General features: G+C 44.5%; 1 protein-coding gene and 1 long non-coding RNA gene across 2 annotated transcripts; both read left to right on the forward strand.

Annotated features, from left to right (window-relative positions):
- Nucleotides 1–1,439: 1,439 nt before the first annotated feature.
- LOC123117070 (uncharacterized) lies at nucleotides 1,440–2,316 on the forward strand. Its single transcript, XR_006457277.1, has 2 exons — nucleotides 1,440–1,981; nucleotides 2,082–2,316. It is a non-coding gene; the product is annotated as an uncharacterized lncRNA (long non-coding RNA).
- Nucleotides 2,317–11,643: 9,327 nt separating this feature from the next.
- On the forward strand, nucleotides 11,644–16,184 carry LOC123113498 (disease resistance protein RPM1). Its single transcript, XM_044534738.1, has 3 exons — nucleotides 11,644–11,826; nucleotides 12,861–15,701; nucleotides 15,793–16,184. Exon 2 carries the CDS (start codon nucleotides 13,171–13,173, stop codon nucleotides 15,673–15,675), a length of 2,505 nt encoding a protein of 834 aa, XP_044390673.1. The 5' UTR covers nucleotides 11,644–11,826; nucleotides 12,861–13,170; the 3' UTR covers nucleotides 15,676–15,701; nucleotides 15,793–16,184.
- Nucleotides 16,185–24,890: the final 8,706 nt, after the last annotated feature.

Raw genomic sequence — 24,890 nt, forward strand, 5'->3', positions numbered from 1 at the left:
AATTAGCAAAATGTTTTCCATTTCGAAATAGGCGGGTGTACTATAAGTGTTGAGGTTCTGTGGCGTTTCAAGCTGTTGTAACACCTCACTTTGGTACATCATTCCTATGTAGAATGGGCGAATGAAGTTAAGCCTAACAATCAAGGGGGAGAATGTTGGTTTTGATCTGACGGCTTAAACAGGCCAGTTAGATCTATTAGTTTAACAGAAAAAAAGAGAAAGATAACGTTAATGAAAAGGCCCCACGCACCAACGTACGTGAGGTTTTTATCCCAACTAAGGCGCCCTGATCGGGGGCACCCAAACCAACTGATGGTTTAGGTCCCCTGTCGCCAGCGCTACATAAAAGGGAATGGGAGAGGGTTGGCAGCCTGCGTGATCACAATTCTCGTACGGTTTCACTCCCCTCCCGATATTCTCTCACCCCATCCGATCAGGGGGGGCGCTGCAGCGACGGGAAGACCTACTCCAGCCGCCGCTCCCGTTCCCGGGCAGTGCCGGTGGCGTCCTGAGGGCATCAGGACGTTGAGGAGGACTTCTACCTCGACTACATCACCTCTGCATCAAGCCTGCACCAAGCAGGCGATCATGTCCACTGCCGTGACACGTAATGATCCCCTAAACCCTTCTCTGTTCATGTTTTAGGTGATCTAGATGCAATCTGTTCCTGCTAATGGCATCCTAGAGATGCATAATTATTCCAACACATCCCATTCACACAGCTAAGAAAAAGTTCATCCCTGTTCGCTCCATTGGTCGTGCATGTTCGCTTGCTTGGTTGATAGGTTCTCTGCAGTTGACCATTGACCCACTGAACATTTAACCTTTCAAAGAAAAAAGGTCATCAAATTGAAAACAAAATCATGAATTTCAAAAAAGTTAATGAATTTAAAAAAATGTTAATTTCAAAAGTTCATACATTTAAAAAACCATGAATTTGAAAAAATTGTGAATTTGCATTTGAAAAAAAATTATTGAATTAAAATACTTTCACGAATTTGCAAAAGTTCAGGTATTAAAAAAAATTCATGAATTTGAAGAATGTTCGTAAATCTGAGAAAAATTTCATCATTTGGAAAAACGTAAACAAAATCTGGAAAAGTTCATGGATTTGAAAAAATTGCATGAATTTAAAAATGTTCAAAAGAGGAAACAAAATAGGAGGAGAAGAAGAAACCCAGAAGAATAAAGGAAAAAACGAACAAAAAAGATAGAAAAATCCGGCAGAAACATGCAGAAAGAAAGAAGAAGAGAAACCCAAACCAGAAGCATCTACTACCACCAATGTAAGACGTTTTAGATATTTCAATATGGATTACATACAAACTGAAATGAGTAGACGAATACACTAGAACGCGTCTATATACATTTGAATCAGAAAGCAGTTAGAACGTCTTATATTTGGCCAGACCGGTGGACTGTTCGATGCATGTGTCCTGTAGCAACCCTGTTACTCACTGGTAGTTGATTCCTTTTGGGGGTTTGCTCCTGTGTTGATGCTCTATTTGCGCACGTAGGCTGGGATTTAGCTGCGCTTAGCTCTGGTGCCCCGTTGCTGCTCTTTCAGTGATGTTCCTTGGTACTTGGCGACGTTTTGGGTGTTGCGTTCGGTCGTTGCATGGTGGGCGGTACCCTGGACTACGTGTGGTTGTTTGTGCTGGTTTGGTTGGGGGCGGTGCCTTGGTTGTCGAACCTGCAAAATCGCATCCAAAGATCATGAATATAGCATGGCGCAACGGAGCGCGCCATTCTGTCTAGCTCATTTTCTTTATCATATGGTTACTGTTTTCAGTGTTTGCTGTTGTAACTTGCTACCTTACTCTGTTCTAACTCTGATTTTGGATCTATGCATGCTACATCCCCTGTCTTCTTGAGCAATGATAATACATCGATGCAACGAGGAGACAGATTGCCGGCTCTCACTTGTGCCCGCCACCATCGATGTTTGTTCTGGAAGGGATGATGCACCAAGCTGGATGGGGTCGGTGTCGATCATCGCCTTTTGTAGGCAGTACCTTTTGGAAATTATGCACCTCGTATTCCTTGCACTAGCTAATGGTTTGTGCATTTTCTCGATGCAGGAGCAGTGGGTTAGCTTGGACCAACGACAACATTCATATGGAAGTTTATCTCACTGCACTGGACTAGAGTCAAGGACTGTTAACATGCTTCTTGACGTCCCCCGTTCCGAAGAAGCAAAGCCAAACAAATTCCTGCCTCCCCTTGGGCATCTAAGACACGCATGTGTTCTTGTCGAGAGAGGATTGAGTATGTAGATATTTATAGATGTAGAATAGTAAGAAAGAGTCGCAAAAAGAGTGAGGAAAATTATGAGGTTGAAACATTTAAGAACCTAGATGCACATAAATAATTGGAGGTACTGCTCCAATTACGAGAGACTTTGGGCATGATAGGTAGGCTGCATGCATCAACCGATCAGGCATGTTACACACAAGCTATGACTGTCTGGTTATCTGTATGCGCCCACCATATGTTAATAGGAGTTGCTTCATTGCTTACATGACTACTCTAGACGACCGTATGTTAATACGAGTTCTCCATTGCCTACATGACCAATCTAGACCAACATGAACCTTAAAGCATCTTTGGGCACGCGTAATAAATATAGACATATCCAAGGACTCGTGCAACCTTTTTTCATCTAGACTTTAACATAAAAAATATACAGTCGTACATACAGTGGGTTTGTAGTTAATTACTCCCTCTATTTGGAAATGTAGCGTATAGATTTTCTAAAAACTCAAACTTTGCAAACTTTGACCAAAAAGCTATTTATATCTATAATATAAAATATATAAAATACGAAACTACATCTTATGATGAATCTAATGATATATTTTTGGCACTCTATATGTCAATGTCTTCCTCCACAAACTTAGTCAAACCTTGGGAGGTTTGACTTTTTAGAAAATTTATGTGTACTACATTATGGAATGGAGGGAGTAGTAAACATTGGTTTTTTTATTAGTTAAAAAGATGACCGCTTTGCAAAAGAAAATGACCGTCCATATACCATCTGATAGACTTGCCAAAAAGGGATGACCTCACTAGTAGTTATGCCATCTACTTTGGTTTCTACTTTATCTATAAATAAAGCGAGGCCAAAGCCTGTTTAGATATATGAACACATTATTGTTGTTATCTAGTAAAACATTTGCGATTATCACCATATTAGTTGAAATTTACAAGATCTCTCAAAAACTATGTGTCAAGGGATTTGATTGCTCAAATACGTCGAAATTGGATTATTAATTTTTTAATTACATACCATTCCTTGTTCCTTCCAGAATCGAAAAGGGCAATAAAGAGCCTACGTCCATTGACGTTCAAAGGCACCGAGGCTCCGAATGTTGATGTTGAATTGGCTGCAGAGTTCAATCTTTTTGATCAATCAATTTCATTCTCTGAACATTATTTTCTCTGCTTTGACGTCCGTTCTGAGGCTATTCCGAGATATTTGAAAATTATTCTTGGCAAGCAGGGACAAAACTAATTCATCCAGCTGCATCCCAACTTAATATAAGGTGTTTTTTGACGCTGTGATAGTGGCAATTGTCGCTTGAAAGAGGATGAAGCAAAATATGCTCACAAGCTATTGATCATGGTGGAGAATGGGAGTAGAAGCAGAGAAAGAAAGGAAGAAAAATAAAACATTTTGCGGTCCTCCTCGTCCTTTGGGTCAAACTTTGACATTCGATTAGATTGACAAAAAAATAATTTATACACTACAAAAGTAATATCATTGGGAATTTCTTTCAAATACGAATCCAAGAATATAAGTTTTGTGACATACTAACCAGTTTTATCAAAGGCTTACAGACATCGTGACACACACGAACTCTGATGTAGTCACGACATGAGTTACCTGAGAGTTTAATATCCAGGACTTCTGTAATTAGCCGTTGACATGCAAAGAAATTAACCTAGTTGTTGATGTTCAATTTGTTGTAGAGTTTAGTTTTTTCAACTAGTCAGTTATGTTTTGTAAGTATTCTTCCTACTGCGTCCGTTTTGATATTGCTCGGATGAACTTATAACATTTTTTTTGCAAGAAGGCACGACCACTTCATCTAGCCACATCAATCTTCTTAATTTGGACTGGTGAAAAAATGGGTCAGAGAATAAAAACGTTTGGAGCAGTGTTTAGATTTCTAGAAAGAATGCATATATTTGGGCTGATCAGTATTCCAACATTATAGGAGTCTCAGACTAGCTAGCTCTAGGCAATCCCATTGATGCAGTCCAGTAAAGCCAGACCAAAGGGTCGCTACAGAGACAAGATTCATGGCGGTGACACTAGACACGCCATGGATGTCATATCTAGAGTTCATAATTGCGTGACTGGTCTTTGCACGGCATCTCCTCCTGTCCGCCCTACCATTTATAGAGGATCTGGCTGATGCCACGTGACACACGGGCGAGGTAAGGGCGTGCATTATGGCTCTCTTCCTGATGCCACTCGTTCCCAAGGAGAATCAATGGAAGAAATGGAGGATGCATGGCATGGTTTAGGCTTTAGTGTCAAGGCTTAACTAATTGGTTGGAGACTGATCTATTATAACTCCATCCTACAAGCTCTCCCCCATAGAGCATAGCAGACGAGTGAATGACTAATCGAATAAGAGATGGATGGGGATGCAACAAGAGTCTCATATATAAAAGGTGTGACGCTAATTTGTCACGAGATAGAGTCAGCACTGGAATTAATGCCATGTGATCTCCATGGGGTGCATGTGGCCATTGATTGATGGTGGTATCCCTCACGGTGGAAAAGATGAGACAGAGCCTTTTGCCCGGTCTTAAAACAGTTTACAACTATTTTAAAAATATATACCAATGATAGGTGCCACACATGTGGCACGAAGCACTCTGGTCCCGACATTTTTTTACGACTAAAGTTGTTATCAAAAAGAAAAAAACATACAAAAAAAATCTGAAACTTGCCATCCGAAAAGAAAGTTATCACTAAACCTGTCATAAAAAACGTTCGGAGTTGCCATGTGCTCGTGCCACATGTGTAGCACTTACAACTAAAAGTTCAAAACAGAAATGGAAAGGACTTGATACATGGACGTAAACGATTGACGTAGAGGTAACAAAGATCCACATGATCCTACGGTAGCGCATGGACCTGTAGCCCACCTAGACGCAGAGGTGGCTCCCCTAGGAGATTAACTAATTGGGAGAGCAACTAACTAGGGTTACTCTTTGCAAAGGACCTCCGGGGGTCACTTTATATTTTGATGCCCGGGGAGTATGTTATATGGGTGTCTAGACGCCACCACATGTCACATGTAGGGTGTTTCGCGTTTAAAATGTATTTTTTTAGTTTTTTTGTATTTTTTATTTTTGCCTGGTTTTCCCTAGGTTTTGGAGAGAAAACATTCGTGGGTTTTTCTTTTTTTATGCGGAAAAAATATGTGCTCCCACAAAGAATCACATATTTGCTTTTCATGGAGGCACAATTGTGCTTCTCGGAAAGAAAAAAAATGCTTCCATGAGAAGCAGAGATTTGCTTCCGTGAGATTCTTGGAAAGTGAAAACATATTTGCTTCTCTTTCACGAGAAGCACATATTTGCTTCTTCTCGTTTGCTTCTCTTTCACAAGAAGCACATATTTGCATCTTCTCGTGGAGGCAAATATTTGTTTCCGTGAGAGAGAAGCACTGTGCTTCTTGGAAAGAAAAAATATTTATGCTTTCATGAGAAGTACAAATTTGCTGCAGTGAGAAACACAATTGTGCTTCTTGGAAAGGAAAAAAAATATGCTTTCACGAGAAGCTTATTTTCGTGAAAGGTATGGTTGTGCTTCTCAAAAAAAAGTAAAAAAATGAACATACTTTATCTTTGAAAGAGACATACAAAAAAATCAATTTTAATTTGCTCCATTCTTTTGAACCAAATGCATGAACATATTTTTTTAAGTCGTCAAAACATATTCAAGGGTGTCAGTAGTTAAGGTGCAAGTTGTCCGGTTTTGAAGTTGGGACCAAATCTAGACTCCGCCAAAAATTAAGGGACCAAATCTAGACTCCGCCAAAAATTAAGGGACAAGACTCTGCCAAAAATTAAGGGACAAAAATTAAGGGACAAAAAGTATACTTGTCCGGCGGCGGCGACGATGTAAGGAAGCCAGCCAATTACTAGAGTATGATTTATTCTCAAATAGTATTCATTACGGCAATTACTACCACCCAATTGATTTGCCCCAACTGCCACCCTTCATTGTTTCTGACAAATATCTGGAATCAGTCCGCAGTGTAGTTGTTGATAATGCTTGTTCATGGTGACATACTTAGCATATGCAGATATGCTCTTTCGTACTATCTCTGTGCCAAAAAGCTTGTCTTAGATTTGTCAAGATAAGGATGTACCGTCCCAAAAAGTTTGTCTTAGATTTGTTTACATACAGATGTATCTAGACACGTTTTAATGATACAGACATCCATATTTAGATAAATGTAAGACAAGCTTTTTGGGACGAAGGTAATACTAGAAGATACACACAAATCTTTAGCCTTCTAGAGTCAGTATTCTTGTTACGTGAGGAAATCCTGAAGTGGACATCGTTGCCGAGGTCTCTTAGTTACGGCAATTATATGTTGACGTTTCCTAGCGACTCCCATGGAACCAAGTTACCTGTAACTGCCACCTTAGCCAATATTGTGAAAGTAGGACATGTCAAATAAGTTCCTTCTGTCTTGCTTGCCTCAGATTTTGATCTTTGGGGCATTTATTCTTGAACCTGAGATGTCACTTTATGGCAGAGCATGTACGTTTAGTTATTTTGTCGAGTGTCATTTGTTCTTATCTGTTAATAACACTAAATTTGCCACAGTCGATGGCAACTGCTCGCCACTAGCTGAGTGGACTAACAGTTTAACTAATACATCACTTATTCATTTTGCAGTGGCCATTCTAATAATATGTGGGAAGACCACCACCAAAGACATTAGCAATTTTCAGAAATAGTGGTAGAGAACATTAGCAATTTTCAGAAATAATGGTAGAGATTGTAATTCTTCTAGCCATTAAAAAGATCGGAATCGCCTTGGCAAGTAGAGCGGCAAACCAGGCCAACGTGCAGTTTGAAAAGTACAAAGCACAACTACAAGAGCTACATGGCAGTATGGGTCGTGTTGCGAGGGAGCTTCGCATAATGCATGATGTGCTCTGTCACATGGATATTCGAAATCGCAACAATCAAGTATATGATGGCTGGTTGGAGGAGGTACAGAAAGTAGCACATGTGGAGGATACGGTGGATGAGTACCTATATCTAGTTGGTCAGGAACATGATACAGGCTTTTGTTTTTACCTGAAACGGGGCTTTAGAAAATTCAGATCTCTGCTTTCTATGAACCATAAGAGAATTGAACCATGTGGTAAAGCAGCAAACCATGAAAATGCGGTGCCAGTTAAAGATAATGAAAATAAACACACTTTCAATTCTTCTATGGAACCTGCTTCACATAACTGCGCTAGATACTGACTAACATGCTCCCATGTTGTTTTTGTGCCCTATCCACTAAATTTAACAAAATCAGGAACCTTGTAACCTTGAGGGTACAAAACTGCATCAAAGTGCTCAGGATAAGGCTTTTGGTACACACGACTCTTTACTTTCGGCTCGTTTCCGAAAGTTTCTAGAAACATCTTATGCAAACCCTCCCTTAATTTAGCTAAAATTGGATCTGAGGTAGATGAAGATGTTTGTGGCAATGACATCGGAGCAACCTGAGTACTAGCTAGTGATGCAACTTGTGGGATGGACGCCGAACCATAATTCAGCGGAAGACCAAACATGCTTGCGCCTATGGGTGGTGCGACAAGGTGATTCGGCATTGACGCCGAATTGGGCACACTCATAATAGGATTAGGATATGTAGGTGCAGCCACAAGCTGGTTGGTTTGACTAGGGTAGAAATTCAACGGCATATACTATATTGTTGTTGCATAGGAGGTGCCGATGAAATAAGTAAAGTTGGACTAGGGTTTTCAGATACACCAACAGTATCACTAGATGACAGAGGCATATTTTTCTTAGCATTAGTATTTGCCACAAAAGAATTGTATGTCATCACATTACCCTTACTAGCAAGACTTTCAATCACAGCCACTTGCTCTGGAGAAAAAACTTTACTCACAGTGATTAAATCTTGTTCGTCAATGAGAGGAGAAAAATTGACGTTTCCAACCGGAGTGATGTTGCCTTGACGGTCCTTCTTGAAACTTGCAAGAAACGCCTCCAAATCGTCCTCCGCGTGCTTCTTCTTGAGCGCTTCAAAAGCCTCTTCACGCTTCTTCTTGCGCGTTTCATAGGCTTGGCGATGTTCCCCCGATAGTTTATCAAGTCTTGGCTTAATGATGTTATCGGCGTCAACTTCTAAGGGCTTGGAGAGATTAGACATGGTTGATGATAATTCTTGATCTTTCGTCCCCAGCGGAGTCACCAAAAAGTGTGTTCGCACACGAACACGTCACTGTGTACCTCCAACGCCGAGCGTGATGCACTATAGCTCACGTCGAAGGAGAGTCGTCCGGAAGCGCGGTACGCAAGCAATCCGGCAGGTGCTTTTCAGGACCCAAAACCCCACGCGCCCGAGAGGGACCCCGTCTGGACGCGCGGCGGCTATGGGCTGCCCTAGGTTGGTTCGCCCGCCCCTAGAGCCTCGAGGATTGCTACCCTTCAACATGAAGAACGAAAGAGCAAGAACCAGGGAGAGATGTAAAACTAGGGTAAAAAGTAGATGGGTTTTGTGATTGTGTGTTGTTGTTCAATCGGCCGTCACCCCTTAGGTATATAAGAGGCGGCTGGACTTCCCGTGCAAGGAAAAGGCTTGGATTCACGTCCAAAACCCTAGTCAAATTCGGATTGGTTTTGTCCGAACTTTTCAAAACTGTTCGATTTAAACGACCTCGGATAGAAATGAGTCCAAAAGAAATCTTGACCGATTCAACAAGACGAACAACTTTCGTGTTGAACGGTTTTTAATCAGAGGTCATCTTAAGGGTCAATCGGTTGCGCAAAACAGATTATTATTTGCGCTACCCATCAGACAGGGTGTCTGGTGGGGGCGCGATTTTTTGCCTCCTGACAGAGCTGCATTTCTATGGCTCTAACTTTTGCATACGAACTTGAATTGGAAAGACTTGTATATCAAAATCGATCATTTCGACGAGACGAAGACAATCCGTGTACATCATTTTTCCATACGAGGCCCTCTTGGGGGCATAATCAACCGAATAGTGTTCTGAATACAAAATCTCAGTACTTCAAACACAAATTTGGCCTTAGAGATGAGATCGGATGGCTACGGCCCAAATATCAAAGTTTCTCCTTTCGACGATACAGAACTTTCTCACTTTGAGTACTTTTTCAGTTGAGGCCATCTTAATTGTGTTTTTGACCATGCCAAAATCTGGTGTCAACAATCATGACACACACGAACTCTGATGTAGGCACGACGTGAGTTAACTGGGAGTTTACTATCCAGGACTTCTGTAATTAGCCGTTGACATGCAGAGAAATTGACCTAGTTGTTGATGTTCAATTTGTTGTAGAGTTTAGTTTTTTTTACTAGTCAGTTATGTTTTGTAAGTATTCTTCCTACTGCGCCAGTTTTGATATTGCTCTGGTGAACTTATAACATTTTTCTGCAAGAAGGGACGACCACATCATCTAGCCGCATCAATCTTCTTAATTTTGACTGGTGAAAAAATGGGTCAGAGCGTAAAAACATTTGAAGCACTGTTTAGATTTCTAGAAAGAATGCATATCTCTGGACTGATCAGTATTCTAGCATTATAGGAGTCTCAGACTAGCTAGCTCTAGATAATCCCACTATGATGCAGTACAGTGAAGCCAGACCAAAGGGTCGCTATGGAGACAAGATTCGTTGCAGTGACACTAGGAACGCTATTGATGTCATATCTCGAGTTCGTAATTGCGTGACTGGTCTTTGTACGGTTCCTCCTCTTCATCGTCGTACCATTTATAGAGGATTTGGCTGATGCCACATGACACACAGGTGAGGTAAGGGCATGCATCGTGTCACTCTTCCCGATGCCACTTGTTCCCAAGGAGAATCAATGGAAGAAATGGAGGACGCATGGCATGGTTTAACTAATTGGTTGAAAAGTGATCTATTTTAACTCCATCCTACAAGCTCTCCCCCATAGAGGTATAGCGGACGAGTGCATGACTAATCGAATCTGATGCAACAAGAGCAAGAGTCTCATATATAAGAGGTGTGACACTAATTTGTCACGGAATGGAGTCAACACTGAAATTAATGTCATGTGATCTCCATGGGGCGCATGTGGCCATTGATTGATGGTGGTATCCCTCGCGGTGGAAAAGATGAGACAAGAGCCTTTTGCCCGGTCTTAAAACAATTTACAACTATTCAAAAAAATAAACCAAATAATAGGTGCCACCCGTGTGGCACGAAGCACTCTAGTCCTGACATTTTTATACAACTAAAGTTGTTATCAAAAAGGAAAAACAAAAAAAAACTGAAACTTGCCATTCGAAAAGAAAGTTATCACTAAACCCGCCATAAAAAATGTTCGAAGTTGCCATGTGTTCATGCCACACGTGTGGCACTTACAACTAAAAGTTCAAAACAGAAACGGAAAGGACTCGATATATGGCCGTAAACAGCCGAAGTAAAGGTAACAAAGATCCACACGATCCTACGGTAGCCCACCTAGACGCAGGGGTGGCTCCCCTAGGAGATTAACTAATTGGGAGAGCAACTAAATAGGGTTACTCTCTGCAGAGGACCTCCGGGGGTCACTTTGTATTTTGATTCTCGGGGAGTATGTCATATAGGCGTCTAGACGCCACCACATGTCACGTGTCGGGTGTTTCAGGTTTAAAATATATATTTTTATTTTTCTCTTCTATTTTTCATTTTTGCCTGGTTTTCCCTAGGTTTTAGAGATAAAACATTCGTGGGTTTTTCTTCTTTTGCGCGGAAAAAATATGTGCTCCCACGAAGAATAACACATTTGCTTTTCATGGAGGCACAATTGTGCTTCTCGGAAAGGAAAAAAAATGTGCTTCCATGAGAAGCAGAGATTTGCTTCTGCGAGATTCTTGGAAAGAGAGAAAATATTTATGCTTTCACGAGAAGTACAAATTTGCATCAGTGATAAACACAATTGTGCCTTTTGGAAAGAAAAAATTATATGCTTCCACGAGAAGCATATTTCCATGAAATACACGGTTATGCTTCTCAAGAAAAGGAAACAAAGTTAAAAAAAAGAATAAACATATCTTTTCTTTGAAAGAGACACTAAAGAAAAAAATCTTCAATTTTACTTTGCTCCATTTCTTTGAACCAAATGCATGAACATTTTATTTAAGTCATCGAAACATATTCAAAAAGAATCTTATTTTAAAACGCTGGTCACAAGAAACACTAGTACGATAATTTGAACTTTTTGTTTACAGGATACATAAGTTAGAAAATCAAAAAGCTAAAATGAAAATCACCCGAAAAGAAAAGCTAAAATGAAACCCGTGGACCTGCGTGGCCTCTCTATCTCTCTCGTAGTGAGACCAACCAAGCACGCAGAGATGACGAACGAGAAAAGCAGAATGAGAGGTTCCGCTTGCTCCAAAGACCTCGTCAACCATTCTGCTCTTCTGGCTACTGTTCTGCCCACAACTGGGGAGCCAGCCCCCTTCCACCCCTCCCACACCCCACACCCCACACCCGGCGGCCCGCGCGGCGACGGCGCCCCTCGCTCGCCGTGGACTGTCGGCGGCGACTACAATGTAAGGCAGCCAGCCAAGTACGTATGATTTATTCTCTGTAGTATATATGAATGAGGTCGAGACTTAACTAAGCATTGCCATCATGAGGCCATGGGTTTGGAATTGCTTGATTTGATCTGATGTCTGCTTGCTTGCTTCCTCTGACGAAATGTCGAGATGTCAAGTGTGGTGCTGCTGCCCAGATATCAGATATATTCTCATTCTGGTTGTGCCTAGCAGAGTAGCAGTCAAAATGTCAAATTACAAGACATTTGCACGATTTATGGTCCTTGCATCTTGTTACTCTGGTTGTGCCTAGCTGAGTATTAGTTATGCATATTCGCCTTTAATTACGGCAATTACTACCACCCAATTGATTTCCCACAATCGCCACCCTTCATTGTTTCCGACAAATATCTGGAATCAGTCTGCAGTGTAGTTGTTGACAATGCTTGTTCGTGGTGACAGACTTCGCATATGCTCTTTCATACTCCCTCCGTCCCAAAAAGCTTGTCTTAGATTTGTTAAGATACAGATGTAGTGTCCCAAAAATCTTGTCTTACATTTATCTAAATACGGATGTCCGTAAGGTACAGATATCTGTACGTAGACAAATCTAAGACAAGTTTTTTGGGACGGAGGTAATAGAAGATACGGCACCACACAAAGTTTTAGCCTTCTAGAGTCAGCATTCTTGTTATGTGAGGAAATCCTGAAGTGGACGTCGTTGACTAGGTCTCTTAGTTAGGGAAATTATATGTTGACGTTTCCTAAAGATTCCCATGGAACCAAGTTACCTGGAACTGCCACCTTAGCCAATATTCTGAAAGTAGAACATGTCAAATAAGTTCCTTCCGTCTTACTTGCCTCAAATTTTCATCTTTGGGGCATTTATTCTTAAACCTGAGATGTCACTTTACGGCAGAGCATGTATGTTCAGTTATTTGGTCGATTGTCATTTTTTCTTATCTGTTAGTAACACTAAATTTGCCACAGTCAGATGGCAACTTCCCCCCACTAGCTGAGTGGACTAACAGTTTAACTAATAATACATCACTTATTCATTTTGCAGTGGCCATTCTAATAATATTTGTGAAGGCCACCAGCAAAGACATTAGCAATTCTGAGAAATAATGGCAGAGATTGTAATTCTTCTAGCCATTAAAAAGATCGGAATCGCCTTGGCAAGTAGAAGGGCAAACCAAGCCAAAGTTCAGTTTGGAAAGTACAAAGCACAACTACAAGAGCTACATGGCAGTGTGGGTCGTGTTGCGAGGGAGCTTCGCATAATGCATGATGTGCTCTGTCACATGGATATTCGAAACCGCAACAATCAAGTATATGACGGCTGGTTGGAGGAGGTATAGAAAGTAGCACATGTGATGGAGGACATGGTGGATGAGTACTTATATCTAGTTGGTCAGGAACATGATATTGGGTCATGTTTTTACCTGAAAAGGGGCTTCAGAAAATCCAGATCTCTGCTTTCTATGAACCAGTTGGCTTTCAAGGTGAAGGAAATAGAGAAAGACCTTAGTCACCTATCAGAGACAAACAAACGTTGGGTTCCCATGACAATCAGTGGGGTCAGCGGGGCCACCAGCAGCTGTGATTACATTGTCAAGAGGGGCCAAGATCTAGCAAACATTTCACGTTCCCTTGATGAAGAAGATCTTGTGGGGGTGGCTGAAAACAGAGAAAAACTTGGGCAGTGGTTGGCAGATGATGATTTGGAATGCTCGGTCATAGCACTTCTTGGAATGGGAGGACTTGGTAAAACAACTTTAGCTGCAAATGTCTACAGGAATGAGAGAAAGAAATTCCAATGCCATGCCTGGGTCTCCATCTCTCAATCTTATTCTAGAGAAGATGTCTTGAGGAATATATGTAAGGAACTTTTCAAAGATGATGTCAGTGTTCTATCTAAATCTGCAGCTATGGATATCACATGCCTTGAAGAGACACTGAAGAGTTTTCTGGAGCAACGAAAGTACTTGATCATATTGGACGATGTTTGGACTCCAGAAACATTTGATGATTTGTCTAGGATGCTTATTCATAATGATAAGGGAAGTAGACTGATAATCACAACAAGGGAAGGCGATGTTGCTGCACTTGCCTCTCCAGGACATATCTTAACACTAGAAGCTTTACGAGAAGATAAGTCATGGGATCTCTTTTGCAAAAAAACATTTGCAAAAGAAACAAATCATGATTGTCATGCGGAGTTAAAGCCTTTGTCCAGGGAAATAGTTAGCAGGTGTAAAGGCTTGCCTCTTGCTATTGTGTCAGTTGCTAGCCTCTTGCGTGTGCGTGAGAAAACTGTGGAAGAATTAAATAACCAACTGATCTGGGAGATAATGAATAATTCGAGGCTCGACCACATAAGGAATGTTTTGCATCTGAGCTTCATCTACCTTCCAACACACTTGAAAAGTTGTTTTTTATACTGCAGCTTATTTCCAGAAGACTATCTTCTCAAAAGGAAACAACTTGTAAGGTTATGGATAGCAGAGGGGTTCATCGAGGGGAGGGGTGAAAGCACATTAGAAGAAGTAGCAGAAGGCTATCTGAAGGAGTTGGTTGATAGAAACATGCTACAACTTGTCAAGATGAACTCATTTGGTAGGATAAAAGAATTCAAAATGCACGATATATTACGTGAATTGGCAGTTGATTTGTGCCAGAAGAACTATTTTGGTGTTTCACAAGAGGCTAAATGTGAGGGGTCTCTTGAGATGGATGGACGCCGATTGATGCTTGACAAAATAAACAATGATGTTCAACAGTCATTTTCTGGTTTACACCAACTTCGAAGTGTAATTACATCAGGCGATAGTAAGTCACCATTCACTCTACTACCCCTGCTATGCAAGGAGTCAAGATATATGACAGTGCTAGAATTAAGTGGTATACCCATCAAGAAGATTCCAGATGCTATTGGATATCTCTTTAATCTCCGCCATTTGGGTTTGCGTAATTCAAAGGTGAAAATGCTCCCGAGGTCTGTTGAGAAGCTTTCAAATTTGTTGACACTAGACCTTTGTAAATCTGACATACATGAGTTGCCTAGTGGGATTGTGAAACTTAAGAAGCTCAGGCACTTATTTGTTGAGAAAATAATGGATCCAGATTGGAGAAATATCAATCATCTCGGTGGTATGTGTATCCCCAATGGACTCAGAAATCTAACAAACCTGCAAACGCTACAAGCATTAGAAGTACAGGATGAGTCCCTTAGACATCTAGGGGAGCTGAGGCAACTGAAAAGCTTGAGGTTATTGAATGTGAAGGGAATCTACTGCGAATGCATCAGTGAATCTCTAGTTCAAATGCGGCATTTGTCCTTGCTATCTGTGAATGCAAGTGACGGGAACGAGGTTCTCTTGTTGAATGTTCTCCTGCCAAGCCTGCAAAAGCTAAGATTGAGAGGACGGCTACTGGAAGGTGCGTTGGATGAGTCTCCTCTCTTCCAAGCTGTCGGAGGGCAGAATTTGTATGAATTAGTTCTATCTTGGTCACAGCTGACAAAAGACCCCTTGCCGTCCCTTTCTCGGTTGTCAAGCTTGACACGTCTACATTTCACTAGAGCATACACCGGAGAGCATCTGTCATTTCTCACGGAGTGGTTTCCCAAGCTAAAGGTTCTCTCTCTGACAGACCTGCCTAATTTGAAGCGTCTAGAGATACAGCAAGGTGCCATGGGGTCCCTGGAACATTTATTCCTAATCAGACTCAGCAGCATGACCGAGGTCCCACCTGGCATTGAGTTCGTCATGCCCCTCGAGTATCTAGGCTTCCACGAAATCACCGGCGACTTCTTGTCTCTGCTGCGCCATTGTTCTGCGATTCGAGGGACGAGGTTGAGGTACTCTCTGCGAGATTGAGCTGCCATTGCTCTGGAAATGTGTGGGTATGTAAGCTAGCCACAAACCAGCCAACTAGTACCCCTATTTTTTGTTTCTCTTTTAAGATATTGATGTGATACGATGTTGGTTATGTAGGTGTCACCGGCCGGAAGGGAGATGCTTCCACTTTTGGGTTTCCTCTGTTTCTTCAACATGGACTACTGCACTTTCTGCTGTTAGTTCCACTTCTACTTATGGTGCTTCACTTCTGCTGCAACCGCCTGCATTTGGTAATGCTAGTGTTGATCGTGTGCTCGGTTGTCAGGTGTGACAATGTTGCCTGTTGTTTAATTCAGGCTGTGATTGTTAAGACTGCGAGTGAGTTGTGTTTCATATTCAGACTAGCGCAATGCTTGCTGCCAGTCCCACATCCTGCTGTTGTTCGTGTGCTTGTTGTCAAGTATGATAATATTGCTGTAAGTTATTTTCCCTTCCAAATAAGGCGACACTTACTGTAAGACTGAGATTGAGTCTTCTTTCCATATTCAGACTAATTGCATTTTCACGATACCATCCCTGAAGTATGTACTGCTATTCGTGTGTGCTATTTCAACTGCGGATATTAAACTTAAATACTTTTGATTTGCGTTTAATAATGCTCGGGTATTCATTTCCGGCATGATATGGCTATTGTCTTTACTTTTTCGTGTTGTAACTTGCTACCTTGGTCTGTTTTATATCTCTTATTTTGGATCTCTGCATGCTATTTCCTTTTTGGATTACATTTCCTGTCTTCTTGAGCAATAATAATACACTGATGCAACGAGGAGACACACTGCCGGCTCTCACTCGTGGCTGCCACTAGTGATGTCTGTTCCGGGAGGGATGATGCACCGAGCTGGTTGGGGTCGGTGACGATCATCATCTTTTCTAGGCAGTACCTATTGGGTGCATCTCGTATTCCTTATACTAGATAATGATGTCTGCCTTTTCTTGAGATAGGAGCAGTCGGTTAGCTAGAACCTACCACGGAAATGGGTAGGCATGTACAATATGTGGAAGTGCATCTCAAGACACTGTGCATGTGTCACAGATTGTTAACATGCTTCTCGATGCCACTCGTTCCGAAGAAGCAAAAGCAAAACAATTTTCTGCCTCCGCTTGGGCATCTAGGACACTCATGCGTTCTCGCCGAGAGAGGATTGAGCCCGTGGTGTCACATGACTAAAAAAGAGAAGCATTTATAGCCCGTTGCAAAAAAAAAAGCAAGGAAAATTATGAGAGGTAGAAACATTTAAGAGCCTAGCTGCACATAAATAATTGATGGTTCTGCTCCGTCAAAACTTTAGGAGAGACTTTGGGCATATGATAGGTAGGCTGCATCAACCAATCAGGCATGTCACATGCAAGCTATGGCTGTTTGGTTGCGTGTATGTACCCATCATATATTAAGACAACTCGGAACTTATTCCCCTTCATAATTGATTGATCAATATGAGAAGTCGGCCAAAAATACACAAAACAAGCTAGATTTTCCCAGTCAAACTACACCAGAAACACAACAACATTTGCAGGGATGCCACCCTGACTTCCAGATACACCATGATACCCTACTCAGCATTCCGACACCACCTTCATGAGGCATGAGCCACCGTCCCGGTATCCATCATTCACATTGCAAAGTACAATGCCAACACTGCCTGGAGATTTCAATCTTTTTGATTCGTCAATTTCATTTTTCGCTCCACTAAAAAAATTGTTTCATTCTCCGCCTTGACGTCCGTCTTGAGACTGTTCCGTGACACTTAAAACTTGTTAATAGCAAGAAGGGACAAAACTAATGGGAAATACCCTTTGGAACATGATGGTAATTACACATGATACATGATTTTATTTTTTAAAAATTTCAGAAAAAGTCAAAACATTCCAAAACTTTTTCCCAACAAACTTAAGTTGTCGTTTCTATCGTACAAAAATATTCTGTAACGAAATATGCTTCCAAACTTTTTGACAAAGATGACAAATTGTCAGAGGAATATAGCATGAATAGTACCTCGTATATAGTGACATTTTTTTATGTCCACAACAATATGAAAGTCATTTCTTCACGAACGATTTTATACGAGTGCAACAATAAATCTAATTTGTTCGCAAAAAGTTACGGATTTTTTTGACTTTCTTACAAATTACTAAAATTTTAAAATATTTGAGTGTAATTACACCCGAGAGCCACAAGTTCCTGTCCCAAAACTAATTCATCCAGCAGCATCTTTAGTTTTTACTACTGCAGATGAACTCATACAATCCGCCAACTAAACTAGGGACTTGGGCCGAGCTTTTTCGGGCTGGCAAGAAACCCGACCGGCACGGTACAGCCCACACCATGGCATGACACAAGGTAAAACTGGCCAGGCTGGGCCTGAAAATTGAAAAAATGGGCGGCATGCTGCTGCGGCCGCGGCGGCTGGTCCTCCTTGTTTCCGGAGGAGATGATGATCTCCTCCTTCGTTGAGGAGTCGCCCGCAGATGAGGACGGCAACCCCGGAGTTCGAGGTCGCCGTCGCCACGATCCTCCGGAGCCCGTCTCGGAACTGCTGCTGCTGGCGCCGAGGCCCACGACTTGCCCATCATCGGAGTTGTGGAGGAAGAGGGGCGGGGAGTGGAGGAGGAGGGGGAATAGCGAAGAGATTGCGATGTGGACGGTGCCGGAGCACGGCTTAAATAGCCGCGGTCAAGCTATGCGAAGGGCCGGTCAGTTGTTTCATTGCTTGCATGACTACTCTAGAGCAACATGAACCTTAAAGCATCTTTGGGCACACACAAAAAATATAGATATATCTGAGGACCTCCGCACCCTTTTCCATCTAGACTTTTAATATATGAGTATACAGTCATGCGGTGGAGTTAGTTGTTAGGGAGATTCCAGCCGCACCCCAGGAAGGCCTCCCTAGACGATTTTTTCGCGCCGGCGCCGAAAAAACGGTTCAGTTGCGCCCCCAGGAGCCCGATTTTCGCCAGCTTGGGCCGAAAACAGCGCCGGCGGACCCGGCGCGCTGGGGGGCGCCCTGGGGCGCCGGGGCGAGCTGTTTTGGCGCGAAAAAGACACGGGCCAGCCGCGTCAACGACTCGGCGCCTTGTCTCCCCCCAACGGCCTCGGTTCCCGCGTGGAATCAATGGGAAGGCTGCCGCCGGTCAGCCTTGCCATTGATTCCTTCACGGGCGGCGCTTCACGGGACGGCGCGCCGACGCCTCCCCTCCCTCGCATGCGTACACACGGGCGCGGCCCAGCTATAAAAGCCGGCGGCCTCCACTCGCCTGTGCCCACACCAGCCCCGCCCCTCGCCGCCGTCCAGCCCCTCCCTCTCCCTGCCTCTCCCGAGCGCTGTCGCCATGGCAGAACGCTTCCCCGGAGACGAGGCGGCGGCCAACGGCTTCAGCCGCCGTTCGCTCCGCGAACAGTAGTCCTGGCTCCTGTTCCAGGCGAACATCTCGGCGCCGCCGGACATGCGCGCCGGCCAACGGGGTGGAGACTCAGCGCCGGGGGAGTGCCCATTCCCCCGTTGCCCGACGCCGTGGCGAAGCCAAAGTACTTCGCCGAGGAGGTCGAGATCGTGCGCGCGTCCCTCACCGACGCCCAACTCTCCCTCCCCTAGTACGCCGCCGACAACCACGCGGCCTGGGCGGCGTATTTCGAGCGCCGCCAGCAGCACCGATTGGCGTCCACCAACGGCGCGCCGGTGGTCGACGGCCGGAAGAACAGCGAGGGGCGCCGCCTCTGGTGGGGCGTCCCCGGCCGCACACTCGAGGGCATGCTCACGTACCTCGAGGGCGGCAACGACCCGCCGTTAGCGTACCCCCCGGCGCAGCACCGACGCGTCGGGCCATGGGCGCCAAGGAGGTTCGGGTCCTCCTCCTCTTCCTCCTCCCGATCCTCATCGCACTCCTCCGGCACTCCGGCCCTGCTCGGCGTCAAGGCCGAGCCCGCGGCGGAGTCGCCGCTCGGCCGGCGCACTCGCAGCGCCGGCATCGTCATCGAGGGCGGCCGGCGCGCCTCCTCCTCGTCGGCTCCTCCGCGCTTCGTCAAGCCAAAGACGGAGCCGGGGCAGGCGCCGGTGAAGGCGGAGCTTGACGACGAGGACGCGGCCCTAGAATGGGCGCGCCAGGACTCCATTGCGATGAAGAAGGCGCGCCGGGAGAAGGTAAAGGAGCGGCAGCGCGCCGCCCTGCGCCGCTTCGACGAGCGCCGACGCGACCGCGATGAAGACGGGGTCGTCGTCCTATGCGACAGCGACGACGACGACGACGCGCCGCCGCCAGTCCGCCATGGCGACGCCGGGTCCAGCAGGGCGCCCGCGTCAAGGAAGAGAAGGCCGACGACGACGATGGCGGCGACGACTTCAGCCCCTTTCTTTTTTAGATTAGGTTAGTGTAATGAAAATGCGTGTATTTCGCCGAAATTTGCCATGTTTAACCGAAATTTAACTACTTTTTATCATAACTTCGCCGAACGGCCCTTTTTTTAATACGCGCCTGGGGGCGGCCCTGGGGACCGACGGCTGGGGACCGACTCGCCCCCAGGGCCATTTTTTGCGCCGGCTTACCCCCAGGCGGCGCTTTTAGACGCCCCCTGGGGGGCCAACGGCTGGAGATGCCCTTAGTAAACAGTGGGGGTGGGTTTTTAGTTAAAACGATGACCGATTTGCAAAAATAATTGGAAAATGGTCGGCCCTATACCATCTGATAGACTTGCCAAAAGAGGATGGCCTCACTATGAGTTACACCATCTTCTCAATATGGCATATGAATCTACTCACATTTTGTTCAAATGTTAATACTCTATGTGTGGTAGGCCTTGGCACGTCAATAGACCACCCAGAACTTATTCCGCTCCAAGCATCTGGCTACACGTTGTCGAGAGTAGTAGAAAGTGTCATGCGTCATGTTATTGACTTCGTATCTTAATCATACTTCCTCCGTCCCAAAATAAGTATCTCAACTTTGTACTACCTCTAGTACAAATTTGTACTAAGTTCAAGACACTTATTTTGGGACGGAGGGAGTACTTGTTTATTTGCTGGAGGCTGGAGCTCTGGAACGACAGAACACCCAAACCTTCAATAATAACATTTTTGAGGAACCACCAAGAGCTCTACTAGTAGTATATTTACTAAGAAAAACAATTGATTGGTCAATATGGAAATTCAATCCGAAAATCCACAAGAGAAACTAGACCTGCCTAGTTAAACTACACCCAAAAACATTTGTAGGGTCGCCACCCCGACTTCAAGATACACCACGATGTCCTCCGCAGCCTTATCTGCAGCATAAACCAAAGCCATAACGCAAAGTGGCAAATCAAATAAGACACGATCAATAGCCTTCTCTTTACCGCAGAATGCACGAGGTTTACTACCATTGTACTTTCTCGGTTCGAAATAATTGAAGTTCTTGATATGTCCCAAGTCAAACTTGCTTAAGCTTGACCGACCTTATAAAGGAATGTGCTAAGATCTACAACACCATGAAAATATATTGCATAAATTTCCTTTAGGACTAATTGGTGTTTCTGATGTTAATATATTTTTCTATAGACATGGTCGAACTTAATCAAATTTGACTTGGGAAAAACCCCATACTTCAATTATTTTGAAATGGAGGTAGTAGTTGTTGTTGTCTAAATTATCTTCAATCACGAGGACATCTTCATACAGGAACTAAAGTTGTGATCAAACATAAGAGACGGCAGTCCTAAGTTGGTAAAAAGGAAAAAAGGAAAGCAATATAGCTAAAATTTGTACTTTTGGTTTTGGTCTAGCAAGATGTGAGAACACATATTGTTGTTAGGATATCTAGAAAAATATTTGCGAATATCACCCTCCTAGTTAAAGTTTACAAGATCTCTCGAAAAGTTTTAGGGACTTGATTGCTCAAATATATCGAAAATGGATTATTCAATTTTTCATTACATAATCATCTGTAGTTATTTTTTCTTCCAGAATCGTAAGGACGATAAAGAGCCCACGTCGTCCATTGGCCTTCATAAACAGTGAGGCCCGAATGTTGATATCCTTTTATTTTGCGGGATGTTGATATTCAATTGGCTGCAGAGTTCAATCTTTTTGATCAGTCAGTTTCATTCTCTGAACATTATTTTCTCTGCTTTGACGTCCGTTTTGAGGCTGTTCCCAGACACTTGAAACTTGTTTCTTTTTGAGATACTTATGTTGAAATGTGAGATGGGCCTAGAGCCCATATGACAATTTCAGATTTGATCTCTAAGGGCACATGTAGGTGGCATGGCAAGGTGGTGGAAAGTTTAGTCCCACCATGCTAGTGGAAGAGAAGTTGGAGTGGTTTATAAGGGTGGCTCTTCTACATGCTATTGGAGCTTGAGAAGAGAAGAGGCCCTCGCGAGCTCCTCCTCCGCCGCCCGCCACGCCACGCCGTGGCCACGCCACGCGGGAATGAGCCGAGCTCACACCTATGCGCTTATTTTTGCCAGTCACTAACGGAGAGGTTCTGACAGCAGGGCCACGATCTGAGACGTCGGATCGTGGGCTGTCACGGACTCGGACGTGGGTCAAGCCCACGTCTCTCCACGCGGCTACGTCTATATAAGTGTGTTGTGTCCCCTAACCCTTGCCGCCACGAACAGATCACATCTGCTCACGCGCACGCCCACCGTCGTTCCTTTGTTGCTGCTGCCGCCGGTGACTCCATCCTGTCCGTCGCGTACACGGTCGACGGGAGAGCAGGTCTCCGAAACCACGCCCTTCTGGTTCCTGTACGGGGTGAGGGGCGAATAGGTTTTTGGGCAGCGATTACGCGACTGCTCGCTTCCGATCGTCTACTTCCTCTACGTCCGCGTCGCCTTCATCATCACCATGTCCACCGATGCCGACCGTGCCGCCACCGAGAAAGCTGAAGCCGACAAGAAGGCCGCCGAGGACGCCGCTGCTGCCACCAAAGCCGCAGCCTCTGTGTGGCCTACTGGAGGGTATAACTCGTTTATCCCGCTCCTGATTATTTTCATATTAGCAGTACTAGCAGTATGTGTAGATTTGTCTACTGTTTGCTTAGTACGTGCATGTTTAGATCAAAGTCAGTACGTCATCAACTTAGTCAATGCCATGCTAGTGATTTACTCGTGGATTAATTTAATCGAGAAATTGCCTATTTACTCACAATCCAAAAACCTAATATGTGTAGGAATTTTTCGGCAAGTGGCTTTGCCGCTGCACTGAAACCGGATAAGTTCACCGGTACGTGTTTTAAGCGTTGGCAGACAAAGACCACTTTATGGCTCACGGCTATGAACGTGTTCTGGATCACCGGTGTGTCCACGGAAATGATTGCTCCTGAACAGGAGAAGGCGTTCAGGGAGGCAACCATTGTGTTTCTCGGAGCAGTTCTTAGCGTGATCGGAGATAAACTGGTCGACGCATATTTACATGTGCATGTCGCCAAGGACTTGTGGGAGGCGCTCAAATCTAAGTTCGGGGCCGCCGATGCAGGGAGCGAGATGTATATTATGGAGCAGTTCCACGATTACAAGATGGTTGAGAACCGTCCTGTACTGGAGCAGGCTCATGAGATAATATGCATTGTTAAGGAGCTTGAGCTTCTGAAGTGTGAGTTACCGGGCAAGTTTGTCGCGGGCTGCATAATCGCTAAGCTCCCCAATTCCTGGAGGAACTTTGCCACCACTCTGAAACATCAGAGGCGTGAATTCTCTATGGAGGATGTCATTGGCCATCTGAGTGTTGAGCAGAATTCGAGGGCAAAGGACTCGCACGGAAAAGGGGCCGAAGGGACTTCTGTCGCCAACATGGTGAACCAGAAGAACTTCAATTTCCACAAGCCCAAGGGAAAGAACGGTGTCCAACACAATACCGACTTTAAGAAGAAGGGTAAGAAGACCTTCAAGAAGAACAAGAAGGATGAGGGCTGCTTTACTTGTGGTTCGGTTGAACATTGGGCCAACAAGTGCCCAAACAAGTACAAGAAGACAGGACAGGAATCCAAGTCTGTCAACATGATTGTGGGGAACAATGAGAATGGTGCATCTGGGTATGGTAATTTATTTACTGTTTTTTCAGTGTTTCAACCCAACGATTGGTGGGTGGACACAGGTGCAGGTGTTCATGTGTGTGCTGACATTTCATTGTTGAAAGGATCGATATGGTTGACTAGAGGGGGGGTGAATAGGCAACTAACAATTTTTAACCTTTTCTTTACCAAATTAAACTTTGCAACAAAATAGGTTGTCTAGATGTGCAACTAGGTGAGCAACCTATATGATGCAATAACAACTAGTACACAAGCAAGCAAGGGATGTAACAACAAGTAAGCTTGCAAGAGTAAAGGCGCGAAATAACCAAGAGTGGAGCCGGTGGAGACGAGGATGTGTTACCGGAGTTCCTTCCTTTTAAAGGAAAGTACGTCTCCGTTAGAGCGGTGTGGAGGCACAATGCTCCCCAAGAAGCCACTAGGGCCACCATATTCTCCTCACGCCCTCACACAATGCGAGATGCCGTGATTCCACTATTGGTGCCCTTGAAGGCGGCGACCGAACCTTTACAAGCAAGGTTGGGGCTATCTCCACAACAATCGGAGGCTCCCAACAACAACAACAACACACACGAAGCTTCACCACAATGGAGTATGGCTTCGAGGTGACCTCAACCGTCTAGGGTGCTCAACACCCAAGAGTAATAAGATCCGCAAGGGATAAGTGGGGGGAATCAAATTTCTCTTGGTGGAAGTGTAGATCTGGGCCTTCTCAACCAATCCCGAGCAAATCAACAAGTTTGATTGGCTAGGGAGAGAGATCGGGCGAAAATGAAGCTTTGAGCAACAATGGAGCTTTGGGGGAAAGAGGTAGGTCAACTAGGAGGAAGAAGACCCCTTTATATAGTGGGGGAACACATCCAACCGTTACCCCACTGAGCAGCCCCGCAGAGAGCGGTACTACCGCTGGGGCAGGGCGGTACTACCGCTGAGAGCGGTACTACCGCTCCCTGCCCAGCGGTACTACCGCGCGGTAGGGGGAAGCCAGGCCACTGGCCCTAGAGCGGTACTACCGCGGGAGTAGGAGCGGTACTAGCGCTTGGAGCGGTACTACCGCTTCTACTACCGCTTGTAGTGCCGCAAAACCCGACACGAGAAAACACCGTCTCGAATCGAGGCGGTAGTAGGCGCGGTACTACTGCGGTACTACGGCCGAACCCTCGAGCGGTACTACCGCTCAACGG

Source organism: Triticum aestivum, chromosome 5B, assembly GCF_018294505.1.
Source record: "Triticum aestivum cultivar Chinese Spring chromosome 5B, IWGSC CS RefSeq v2.1, whole genome shotgun sequence".
Lineage (NCBI taxonomy): Eukaryota > Viridiplantae > Streptophyta > Magnoliopsida > Poales > Poaceae > Triticum > Triticum aestivum.